Below are 13426 nucleotides of genomic sequence, written 5' to 3'. Positions count from 1 at the left end.
CCAACCTTTGCGCCAACACAGTGGACTCTTGACACCAGCATCGTCTGGAGAGACAGACAAAAACTTTTCCCTCCAAAGAGTTTTGCTCCTCTGATCCGACCCAGTCAGGTGGCACTGACCCAAGCTGTTGTGATGCATATTCCCGTAGAGCCGCCGACCACCAGACGGTTCACGCCGCCCTCCACATCCTTCCCCTGCAGCAAGATTGGAGACAGCAACGGGGCCATGGCCACCGCAGGGCCCATCAGGTCAAGACCGGACACCAGGAACGTGGTGGACGTCCTTGCGGACCACGCGGGCGAGCTGGTCCGGACCGACAGCCCGAACTTCCTCTGCTCTGTGCTGCCGTCTCACTGGAGGTGCAACAAGACGCTCCCCGTGGCTTTCAAGGCAAGACACATCGCTCCTTATTATCATGTGTTATGTTTTTCATTTAATAATTCCCACTGCAGGCCTCTAACTTCCTTAAATGTACGAGTAAAGAAAAAAAAGAAGAACAAAAAATAAATAAATTAAAACCAAGCAAATGGGACTTGAGGAAGTAATCCATTTTCTTTTATTTAGAATTATCTGATGGGATTTTTGGGTGACTTTCAGTTTTTGCTTTGAGTGAAATTTTAAATATCAAATCGTAAAAATAACATTTGCTTTTTTAGGCTTTAAATTGCACAATAAGGGATAAGAAATTTAAGTGCAAGTAGCAAGAGCAGCTGAATTAATATTTTGTACCTTTATGTGTTTCTGGATTACGCAATGTTGACGCTTCCTGAGTCAATTCTTGTGTTTTTATCAGTTAACTGTCTTTGTCATGTGTTCGGATCCGCTCGGATGAGGACATCACAGTCACAGAACGTGTAGTGAAATTTATATGGTTTCTTTGTTAACGTGATGACATTGTCTACTTTAAAAAAATCTCCAAGCTGCATAATTCAATCAGCAGTTTATTGTTGACATTGTGTTCAAATTGTACAATGTACGATTTCTAACTTAATATTACGAAACAGTCGGATGCGGTTTTACGCGCGCATTGAGCACATTTGCTTTGATGACCCGAGTGACCAACATCTTTTTTCCCTCTCCTGCGCTCAGGTTGTGGCTCTTGGTGACGTCCCCGACGGGACTCTGGTCACCGTGATGGCCGGAAACGACGAGAACTACTCGGCCGAGCTGAGGAACGCCTCGGCTGTAATGAAGAACCAGGTGGCTCGCTTCAACGACCTGCGCTTCGTGGGCAGGAGCGGACGAGGTGAGCGTAACCTCTGAAACTCTCTCTCTCTCTCTCTTTCTCTCTCTCGCTCTCTCTCTTTCTCTCTCTCTCTCTCTCTCTCTCTCTCACACACACACACACACACACACACACACACACACACACACACAGGCCTGGACACAAACGATGAGGGAATGTCTGCGTGTAATGCATTTGAAAACACATAATAATAGATCATATTTCTGGGCACAGAAAAAAACAAACAAAAAACGAGTGACAACATATTATTTTTGAGAGAACGCGGATGATATGAAACTAAATATTTTGCACAGGCTGCACCGCTGCGCGTATTAAAATACAGCTCGCTCATAAATACTTTTCTGTCAGTTTTGGGGATGATTTCTGTTGCTGAGATAATTCTGCAAATGTGGAAGCGTTTATGTTTGGGTACGACGAGTGCCCACACCTTGCCAACTGACGTCCACGGGTGTCATCAGAAACATCTGGCCTGCGTCACGGTATGCAGCTGCAATGTGGCTGTATAATTTTCTTAATCCGAGGGAATACAAATAATCATCGACGTGGTGCAAGTCGGAGGGATGGATGAGAAACCACCGTGCAATTTATGTCCCGGGGCAATTTGTCAAATAATCCCCGCCACAGTTTAGGATGCGTGCATCTTATGGACTATTGCGCACTATTTATCACGGTTATTGCGTTTAATTGCTGTATAAAAATTCCCACGTCAACAGGCTCGTTTCCAGGATGTTGTGGTCAAACCATAGGCCTACCGTGTACCATTTTATGCTATATTGAGAAAATCAAAACAGCGCAAAGTTCAAGTAAATATGGTCAACTTAAATAATAAAAGAACGATTTTAAAAGCCTCATCGGAGTCATTTCGCTTCTCTCCGTGAGGCCATTTCTGGATTTTATATTTCTATTTTTTATCTGATTGTCTTTTCCATGATTTTTTTTAAGTAGTTCGTACCTTTTATTTCTGCAGCCAATTAGCCCACCCACATGAGGATTTTATGTCTGTCTTCCCACTCAGTCTCCATTTAACAAGGGACGCTATTCTCAGAGCCTGGGACGAGCGCCGGACTCCCTGCGTGGTCCAGCCTTCCTCTCTCTGCACTTTGATGCAGAATGGGAGCGAGAGCCTGCCTTGTTGAACAATAAACTCTTGCTGTAAGCTCTTTGGCACAATCTGGAAGACATTCCCTCAATAATCCAAATCATACCCGCAGCCAGACCGTCAAAAGAGAGCCGGTCTTTGGCTTCTTCTCTTTCTTCTTCTTATTATTTAATTTGAATTCAAAGGCTGCAGCAGCGGGACGAAAGCCGGTGATGATTTGAGGTTGAACAAGCGAAGTATTGTTGTGAGAAGAGAGAAAATAAGTTTTGCAGATCATTCTAAACGGTCGTTTACAAAGAAGAATAAATAACACTCATGAACGCGATTTGGTTGCTGTGCTGCAGGAAAGAGCTTCACTCTGACCATCACCGTGTTCACTGGACCGCCTCAGGTGGCCACGTACCACCGCGCCATCAAAGTGACCGTGGACGGACCCCGCGAACCACGCAGTAAGTGCACACGCACACGCACAAAGAGACCCACTCACACTAGCATTATTGCTAAAATGCATTGAGGTGCGATGCTGCACAGCACTGTCAGCGTCGACTCCCGATTCTCTAAGTGTGGGTGTCAGTAAACCCACTGGCTTCTTGAATGTAGATGAGAGTCTTACACTGAGCAGGCCTGAAAGCAAGTGCAAGTGCATTCGTGGGTGTGCAGTGCCTTGGTGAAGGGAGAGCTAGAGAATCAGTTCACACGATCAAGATGTGCTAGAAAATCCAGTTTCCCCTAGATTTCTTTTGGGGTTAAGGCTTGGGTTTTGGGGTTAAGATTAGAGTGAAGTTTGGGTTAAGCTTGGGTTATGGTAAGCCTCTAGAGAATGAATGTAGGGCAATATATTGTCCTCACTTAAATAGTAGGGTAGGCTTGTGTGTCTGTGTGTGTGTGCAGCAGGGGCACAGGGAAGGGCCCTGTCAGAGGAAACTGTAAAGCATATTAAGGCAAAACCCAAGACCACTAAGAGGAGCTGAGTGAGTCTCCAAGCCGCAGGTGGCTCAGCTCAGTGGAACCCTCCTCCTCCTCCTCCTCACTCCTACCTTCTTCAGCGCTGGTCAGAGGGGTCGTACTGTACCTGCCTGCACAACCACATAAGTGGCTCGTTGATTTAACACAGGGCAGACTCCAGCCACCGTTAGCCCTGGCAGGAAGGCACGGCATGCTAAAGCTGTTAGCGCCATCCTTCAGCCACAGCTACATGCTCTTGTGGTTTGATGCTTCTAGTGCGAGGGATGGTGAAAGCAGAGGTACTCAGATGACTCAGTCACTGACGGTTAGAGCTGTATGCGTGCATTTTTATTTTTTAATGAGCTCAAGGTGAGATAGATATGAGAAATAGGATTTTCTGATAGTTTCTATGGAGGAATCTTACTTATCAGGGTTGCTTAGAGGTGGATAACTGCGGCTTATGCGGAAGTGGGTTCTTTAGAACCGGTGAACATGGAGCACACAGGGGACAGAGAGAGTGGCAGCGAGAGCCACATGAAAGGACACGGTTAGCAAAGGGAGCTCAGGGGGCATGGAGTGAGAAGCATCAAGCCCCCCCACCCCCACTCCTCACCCTGCCAAACTAAGTGCCGTCTATTTGCAGAGGTATAAAAGAGAACAGCGAGTAGATAATAATAAACGCTGTGTGTGTGTGCGGGCATGGTTTCAATTTGATTGTATTCTGTTCAAATAGAAAAAAAAGAAGCTGAATGTGTGTGCGAGTGCATCAAGTGCATTCTCTGGTTCATCTGCAAGTGTGTCGGTGTGAAATAACTGTGTACGTTAATGCTGTCTCCTGTCTGTCTGTCAACAAGTTACGGCTTCAGCTGAGGCGTCAGAGAGGCCGTGCTACTTTTACACTGGCGCTGGGTGCTATAAAGTAACACTGTTTAATTTAGGGCAGGAGGAATTTAGAGCTCCATTAAACTCTGTTACACTGTGCTGAGAGGAAATTCACAGAATGACAGAAAAGAAACGTCTGAATATGATTTCAATATTCATGAACTCGAACTAAAGCCCCCTCAATTTCAAACACAGACTGGTGGCCTTTTGTGCAAAGGTTAAAATGCACTCTGTGAGGAGACCAGGATAGAGGGAGCATTTTGAAACGCAGCACATTTATATTGTTCATTATGCTGGTTTCAATGTGGTGTGTCTGATCTGAGGCCGAGATGAGCTTAGTTCGTAAAAAAAGAAAGAAAAAAAAACTCAAAATAGAAACCTCACAAGATGAGATTAAGGGCCTCTCTTATTTAAAAAAGAAGCACATTCTGAGACTATATCAGACAGAACAGGAACACACACCAACATTCAGACATTATTAGGACCATAAAATTAATCAGATCATTTTCTAACCACAAGGCAGCACATTGCAACTGTGCAACGTGTCGAGCCAAATGTTGCGAGGCGCTTCTGCCAACACACAAAACTGCATTTTTTAAAAATTATGAATGTCATCTCAGAGACAGTTTTACATGCAAAAACTGCTTTTCTTTTGGTTGTTGTTAGTCAACGATTACACACAACGATGCCTGTACATCTTGGTCAGTGCCGGGCTCACCTGTCTGCAGGCTGGCAGGCCGCTAGGCCCGGCCGTGCGGGGCTTTGCAGGCTGTTTGTGTACGGCCTGCATTTGCATTGCTGCCTGTCGAGCCATGGCAGGAGCTGGCAGCGAAGGGAAGGAGGGATTTTAATGTTTACGGATCTAGTCGAGAGAACCTGATGGACAGGACTGCAGCGGTGGCTCGCCTGCGGCAATGTAACAAAGAATGCTATGCTTGAAAGCGCTCGAGCAGTAAAGGAAACACTTACGCTATGAGTACAGTTGTGTACACTAATGTATATCCACATGCCCAGACACACAGCATCACGGTCATGAATGCACACAGACAGAATTCTGTTCCTGAACAGTATTTTTGTCTCCCTTGCTGCTGATTTCCTCATCAAACATCCGGCATTTGTCATCCTAATCCACCCCCACCCCCCAATCTATCTGTCAGACTTTAATATCAAACTTCTGCTGAGCCCAAACTGGAAGCACAACTGTTGATGAAAGCTCTCCCTCCAGTTTCGTCTGAGCTCTAACAAAATATCACATCCAGCAACAAGAGAGGGCATGCTGAGCTAGAAAAAGACAGAAAGGCAAAAAAGGAAAGCAGATGACTGAAGTGTCGAGTCCCTCCCCTGTTTGTCGCTGCTATCAGATGCCTCCACACAACAGCTCATACGCCCGAGCAGGGTTATTCTCACCGATTAATCCCTCAGCTATATTTTTGTTGCCCTTCTCACCACCTCGCTTATACATGACATCAACTGCTGCCTATTTAGCCCCGGGGGAAGGGCCCGTTTGTATTTCTGTATCTCTCAACCTGAAATGAATCAGTTCCCCGAAAGACCTTGCTGTGGGTCAAGGCAGAGAGTTCAGACAAAATAAAGCTCTTTCGTTAAGGCTGACAAATAACAAGTATATGGTGTCAAAAAAATTATATAAATTTAATATCTGACAGCAGATTAGAGACTTGTCTGTGTGTGAGAAATCAGTTCAGCTATGAGTGTGTGTTTGTAATGTCACTAACTAGAAAATAGCTTCCACACATTTTCAGCTGAATCTTAAATATCTAGTTTTAACTCTGCCTCTGCCTCTTTGCCCTGCTGTGGAGATCCCCCCCCGCCCTATTTTTTGGAGATATGTGCTGTGCCCCATGTTTCGTTATTAGTAGCACATCATAACCAAGATATTAAAAAACTAAAACCAAACAAAATGATCCATAAAACCTTGATGTGAGCAGTTTCACGTGGGAACTATTTCCTCTTTAACTGAACTGCACCTGCCAACTATGTCAGTATGCAGAAGAAAATGCTTCTCTACCTGCAATAGGAGGGTCACGCTTGTGACAGCGTGTAAACATTAATGCTGTAACTCAACTGAGCTGTAATATTATCTAGCTGCGTGTTTCCTTTGGTTGGCGGGTGCGCTTCGGTAGAAACAAAATAGTTCCTATGTGAAACCGCTCCCAATGAGGTTTGTGGATTTTTTTTTTTGAGTAACCGTGTCGTGGTTGCTGTTGAGTTTTTCAAATGAATTTTCGAGTGCCATCTCATTTAATCAGAGTAATATAATCAAGACGGATAAATAACACTAGAAGCGAAACGATGAATATGAACTGTTAGATAGATTGGCTCATTATTTTTTGTGCACGTATGTGGTGATGAGATTTGCACAGACTGTTGTTTGCTGAATGCTGAAGATGCGGCAGCTCGTTCCACCTGAGCGACGTCAAAGTGCTCATTTGTCTTGTGATACTTGAGAATGATACACGTGAAAACATCGTAACCACTAACAGAATTACACAGCATACGTGCAGTACCTGTATACATACAGCCAGAGCTGACACACTTTCCCACCAACACAGGCCCACGCATCCAAAATCACACAAGTACTGTCGTGTTTTGTTGCCTGTGTTTACTCGGTTGGGTGTGTTCCTACAGCTCCATGAGGAGAATGGTGGGCGTAGGGAGGTAGTCAGGGAGGGAGGGGAGGGGGTCGGGTGCATGTTAGAGTTGGCGGGTTGATTTTATTTGCATTTGGCACACAGACTGTACAAAGTATGCAAATAGACAAACAATGACATTTGCTGTGTTATTTTTCCTGTGATATTGCAGTCGCTCTGCAAAGTAAACAAAGAGATAGCATGAATGCTGCTGCGTATGCATTTGCGTGTGCGGGTGCCCAGCTTATGCACCTGCCAGGTGCATCTCTTTAAGTGCAGCCACGCCCATGCTCCGCAGATCACATGAAAGGATCCCCCTCGGTGCGAATTGCTCTCTCAAAGAAAACTTTGATGTTTGAAAATGGAGATGGGTGTCTTTGAAAGAAAGGCCTACAGGTGTATCAGTGCCACGGGAGGGGGGGGAAGCGGCATGCGTGATGCCGGGTGCTTTCCTGACTACGAGATGTTATAACCTGGAGACATAGCAGCCTGCTCATGCACACAGTCACACATACACAGACAAATAGTGGCGAGCCTCAACGATCAACCTCATGACCACCTAATTTATGATTTGGTTGAGACGAGAGTCTGCCTCAACACCACACAGAGACAGATGGGAACTGATAAAGGGCAGATTTTATATCTTTTCGAAGAAATGACACTCAGTGGCGTCTGCACTGACTGGAGCCTGTCGACTGTGGTCTTTCTCCCCCCCGGGGTCACTCCAGATGCATCATACTTGGCTTCAGTGATTAGACGTAGAACAAATATTGGCTAACTGATAAATCCACTGGAATGCAGTGGTACATATTGAATAGTTCTGAACTGATTTCAGAGAGGAACTCGTGTACTGGGACAAACCATCCACCGCATTTTGAGCTTTCAGACTTGTGACGGGAAGCAGATGAGGGCCATATCATGCATATCCGTAAGCTTTAGAAGCAGCCACTCAGCTGCTAATTATTTTCTCATGTCTTTTTTCGTTGTGAGTGTAACATGATCAAATTTTGTCGTGGGAGGATAAATAAAGGACTGAGATGGAAGCTCTCTGACCACTGTTGCCACCTTAACCACATCTAGAAGCTTTGAGGCCAATTCTCTTTGAGGACGAGACGCGCACTCGTGCATTCACACACAGTTGTAGGTAATCCTGCTTAAGCTTTTGCACTTAGGCTTTCCTGTGAAAGCAGAGCTAATTAGTTTAAATACCTCGGCCGAATTGTGATATAAACAAAGAAATTGCAGCCATTAGCCAATCACGGGCACCATTTTTTCTCCTCTTCTCCCTTTGCTGCCTCTGTTTGTTGTTCGGCATGTTGCTGCAGTGTCAATGCACAAGTTTCAGCTGTATGAGGAAAAAGAAGAACATTGTCCACATTTTGAAACAGTGCAGTGAATCCTCCTCCTTCAGGCCTGCTGATGACTGTTGGAGGCACGCACACACACACACACACACACACACACACACACACATACACACACACACACACACACACACACACACACACACAAGCTTTGGGGTAAAATGCCCTTTCTTTTTCCGCTCAGACACAAATTTCCTCCCCATATTCACTGACGGCGAATAGAACAGCATGACGTCCCAGGAATTACCAAATTATTTACAGAGGTCCCAGACGGCACTTTTAATTCAGTCTTATGATGCAAGCAGAAGACACATTCTCATAATCAAATAAGAAGTCGGGCCAACATCTCCACTCAGCTCTCTCCACCTACCCACTCCCCTGCAAACTCAGCAGCCAAGCGTCTTTCCTGTTTACTTACCTATGACTTGAAGTAAAATGCCCACTCTGTGTGTGCTCACTCTTCCTTATTTACACTGACCCATACAGGAGGGAGCCATTACGACCTTTCAGCTGTAATTCAATAAAAGTTCCGATCTGCATTTAGAAAAATAAATGGCCCATGAGTGGAGGAATATTTTTCTCCCCCGCTGGATTATGACAATAAACCGTTTTCTGCGTTGGGGCAAAGAGTGCGAGGGGTGGGTGGGGGGGCGGTTTGTGGGAAGAAGGCACCTGCTGGTTACTGGAAAAGACGCTGTGTACCACCACCCTGCGGTTTGGATATTTATTTCTTCAGGCCTTAATGGTTAGGAACAGTGAGCAAATAATAGGTGCAGCAAGAACTTTTCTTTTGCTTCCAGCAGTGGAGAAAGTTGTAATTCTGTAGGTAAACACAGACTGGAATCATCAGAGCAAAGGAGAGGTCAGTCTTGTAACCTTGACACTTCTGCAACAGTCCACCAAGAGCATTAAAAACAAAACAAAAAAATAAAAAAACAGACACACAGAGAAAGAACTGAAAGTAAAAAAAATAAATAAAAAAATTTATGCGTGCCTACATGATGGAAAATTCACACATTTTACATTTCACACATTTGCTCTGACCCACCTGGAATCTTAATCTTGTCATTCAGTGGAACTCTGTGTGTTTGCGTGTGTGTTTAGGGGCAAATGCACTCATTTTTGCACATAATTGTGTGTGAGCTACTATGCACGGAGGTGTGAACGCAAAGCCGTTTGACACATCTGCTGGCGTTGCATTGATGTATGTGACAGCAGCAGCTTGTCTTCCTTTCCCACAGCTCTGCGAGGCCCCCACCTTTCACCCAGCACCTCGCTACTTAGAGCGACCTGACTACCACGCAGACGCGAGCGTAAACACACACACAGATGTGCACAACAACCTCATTCACCGTTTGAGCTAAAATAACACACTCAGAGCAGCTTATTGCTTTAATATGATCTGTCACCCGAGCCAAATAGGCCTTCTGTGCACAACAAGGCCAAAGCAGCAGCAGCACTGCAAAGTCTGCAGGCATTCAGCCAAAAGGCCTGCAAAACAGCTCCACTCATATCACCCCCCAACACGCCTCAGAAGACAGTTACACACACACACACACAAAAGTACAGAAAGGCCAGACAAAAGAGGGATGATTGCTCTCAATGTGCTACGGGCCTTGCTGTATTGTTCTAGAATCTGGGTATACTATTTTGGCACCCCCTCACCCTCTTTGCCTGCCTCAACCTGCCTCGCTGCAGGGCTGTCCTTGTGTGGCACTGCTTCTGTTCCACACACACACACACACACACACACACACACACACACACACACACACACACACACACGCAAAGCACTTTATCCCCTTATCAGAAAAGGAAGGCTTCGCTCTTTGCTCAAACAGTCTCATGTAGCAACTTCCGTTGTGAGCAGCTTGTGTTAGGCCTACGAGGGGGATTTTCACAGTGCTGATGTCCCCAGAGACAGGCTGATGCATCTGCCTCAGGGACCAGACGGTCCCCCAGCTGTGGCCGTAGAGGATGATAAAAGCATGCCACAACTTTTGTTGACGTCCCCCTGAAAGCCTAAATAATGTTTCCGCAAAAAAAAAAAGAAAAAAAAAAACTAAAAGCGCTGCTGTGTTTATGATAGACACTTTAGCTCACACTTATATCCAGAGATACAGTTTGTCATTATCATGAAGTGAGCGCACAGAGTTGTAAAACTTTACGCATTTATTCATAAGGACGTACGGGAGCGTTATGTAAATGAGTTTAAAGCAGTGTAATGTCTGAGTGTGGCAAGCATCGACTCATTTAGGCCCAGACGAGACAGCCACAATCACCAGCCAAGGGTAAAACCCACATCCTTCAGGGTCAGCCTCAAAACAAGAACTTTGATTTGCCCCACTGTAAATACCCAATGGTGTGATTGGTGGCCTTGGGAAGCACAGAGCCAAATGCACTGCTGCAGAAAAGTGTTTTGGGCTGTGCTCATAATAGAACGAAAAGGGAAGTAAACGAAAAGGGTGGCAGAAAGAAGCAGGGTGGGAACGTGACGGGGGGGGGGGTTCAGGTCCACTAGAGAGGAGGAAGAGGAAGACAGGTGTACAAGGTTTTGCTCAACACATGTTGAAACGTCCCCAGTGTCTGTTGAGGGCAAACGGAAGTTTGCTCGCAGGCAAGTAGGCCCCACTGCAACATGTGTTCAACTGTCACCCCGGTACACTGTCGAGTTTCAGAAGTTAGATAAGGATGCAGCTTGTTTTCATATCTTTTCAAGACTTTAGTTTCAGTGCGCTAGCACAAAAAACAAGGGCTTCCCTGACCTAAAACTTGTGGTATTATTAAAATGATTCATTAATGCAACAAAAAAAGCTCACCCAGCTGCCATTTTGTGTACTTTGCGCTGGACTCGGGAGTGCTCCTTACACTACCCAAACATTGTTTTTTTATGCAATTCAATACCATGCATACATAGACAGTCCAGACATAGTTTTCACTGTGATACATGCACTCCACATTAATTCTTGTCTGTTATCAGGGGCCTATCAAGTCCATTTATACGACGAAAACAAATATTTACACTTCAAATATATTCACTGCAGAGCTGGGTCACAGCCAAAGCACGTATTGGCCTTTGCTGTTCAGATAGAGTTTCACTTTGTCCCTGAAAAAGAACCCAGCCCTTAACTAAAAAGGGCTTGTGTTTAATGTGTCTCCCTTTGGACGGCAACATATGTTTCTTTCTTTTAAAGGAGGCAGAGACAGACAGACAGACAGAAAACGAGAGGAGAAGTAGAGAAAAGTGCGAGGGTGAAGGAAGGAAACAGGTCGCACTGGGTGATCGTTCAGCTGTGGCATCGTGTTAAAGTCCTGGCAGTCACCTCGCTGAGCAAACACTGCCTCCCTGTTGAGCTGATACGGGTTTTGTGAAGGGAAGGCTGGGCAACGCTCGGTGGAGATTGTTCGTGCGGTCTGGTCTTCGAAACGCCCACGTGCAGTGTGAGGAAGAACATAACTTTACACTTTTCGCACGTTTTACACCTGAACTTACCTCAAAATGCTTCAAAGCACAGACACAAAAGAGCAAAGCAATGCTGCAGTGAAGATAAAACACTATCAGGAAATAAAAGCACACACACACACATACACACGCGAAACAAAGCAGGGCTGGGAACGGCACACCCATCTCTTCAAAACACAGCCATCGCCTTTCACTACATTGTTAATACCAGACATTTTATATCAAGCATTTTATTTGTTCTTCATAGACTTCCATAATGCTTTCAGATGATGCGACCACTACTCTGAGAGGAGGCTAGTAAATCTACAACCTTTAGCATCCATTTTCAGCTCTGGATGCATATTGAGCGCTGCTGTTTAGGCCTCATGTGTGCATTGCCTCCCATCTCCCAGCTCTATCTTGTGGTTATGATATCATAGAGAGAAAAACAAAGGCATTCTTTCCTAAGTGCACACTAACACATTAAATATTCATCTGACCACAGAAACCCCTCTGAAATGGGGCTGGTGTGGAGCACCGGCACCCCTCTGGCCCTCCAAGCCCTGCAGAGTAGAAGTCAAATGTTGGCGGTTGGACTTGACACAAAGCAGCTATAGCCGGGGTCAGCTGGCCAAAGAGACTCTTATGCGGATCATTTAGACAGCTATTAAAACTTTTCTACAGGGAGCAACAGTTTTCTTTTTAAGACACTTGCCATGTGCAGAAATGGCAAAATTCCTGCTTCAAGCTACACGGGCAGTCCGAAGCTCATGCCCTACCACCTCTGATCACAATTTCCCAGTAAGGCTTACAGGCTCACACAGACAAAAGGGACGAGGAGTAAAACTGAGAGGAGGTGCCGAAAGCTTCAAGCCACCTCCCAGTCGACGTGCAATGTTTAGAGCAACTGCAAGGCCAGGGTTAATGAGCGCCAGGTCTTGTTCTAATGATGCCACCGCTCGCTCACTCCTTCCAAACATCGCCCTCTCACAAGCCACTAAACCCCCTGCTGGAAGCTGCGAACAGTGTGTCGCTAAAGCATCCCTGCCAACTGGAACTGGGCCACGGGATCCACAGCTCAAGTGTGTTCATGTGCATGTTTGTGGGTAACTGAATGATCACTTTCATCCCTAAAGAGTCAGCCAATTCATCTCAGACCACCAGTGGCCACAGAAAAACTGACCAATTATCATTTTTTTCCCCCGTGCTGCCTGTCTTTTTTTCCAACCAGAGAGCAGTGGGATGTATCATTTCCCCGACCTCAGCCGTTTGAGGTGGTGTAAATCTCTTAATAACTACACAAGGACACATATAGGGGCTATATTTGGAGGACTGCTTCCCCTGGCCGCCCCTGCTCTGGCTTGGAACAGACAGTAGCCACAGTGTCTATGTGGGTTATGGAGCCTGTACCAGGCGCTGTGTGTGTGTGTGTGTGCAGAGAGAGAGAAATATTCTGGCTTCTACCTTCCATCAAAGTTTAAAAAGAAGGCCACATGTGAATAAAAATGATATTACAGAGCGTGCAAGAGCGTACGAGTCTATCCGGGATTTGTTCTGAGTAACAGCACAGAGCAAAGTGGCAGGCCAGAGGGTGGACTCAGTCACACACACTCACACAAACAGCTGCAGAGCAGCAACACGACTCCTGTCTCTGCTCCTACAGATTAGTCATGACTGACTCTTTTTCTTCTCACACATTTAAAGTTTCATCCAACTCCTAATGAGTGAATGAAGAGCGACAATTTTGATTTGAGTGCCTGCTTGTGTTCACATTATGTCGGAACATCACCCCTCCGTGTA

General features: G+C 45.6%; 1 protein-coding gene across 2 annotated transcripts in view; it reads left to right on the top strand.

Moving 5' to 3' along the window:
* Nucleotides 1-13426, top strand: part of runx3 (RUNX family transcription factor 3) — a 48647-nt gene that overhangs the window by 19438 nt on the left and 15783 nt on the right. For both annotated transcript variants that reach the window (XM_004566569.5, XM_004566570.5), the window contains 3 exons: nt 149-390; nt 1090-1246; nt 2690-2794. In XM_004566569.5, coding sequence (XP_004566626.1) covers nt 149-390; nt 1090-1246; nt 2690-2794 — 504 coding nt within the window. The remainder of the gene's footprint in view (nt 1-148; nt 391-1089; nt 1247-2689; nt 2795-13426) is intronic.

Source organism: Maylandia zebra, linkage group LG19 (genome assembly GCF_041146795.1).
Source record: "Maylandia zebra isolate NMK-2024a linkage group LG19, Mzebra_GT3a, whole genome shotgun sequence".
Taxonomy (NCBI): Eukaryota; Metazoa; Chordata; class Actinopteri; order Cichliformes; family Cichlidae; genus Maylandia; species Maylandia zebra.
Note: the sequence above shows the minus strand (reverse complement) of the source record. Positions and strands in the feature narration are given on the sequence as shown.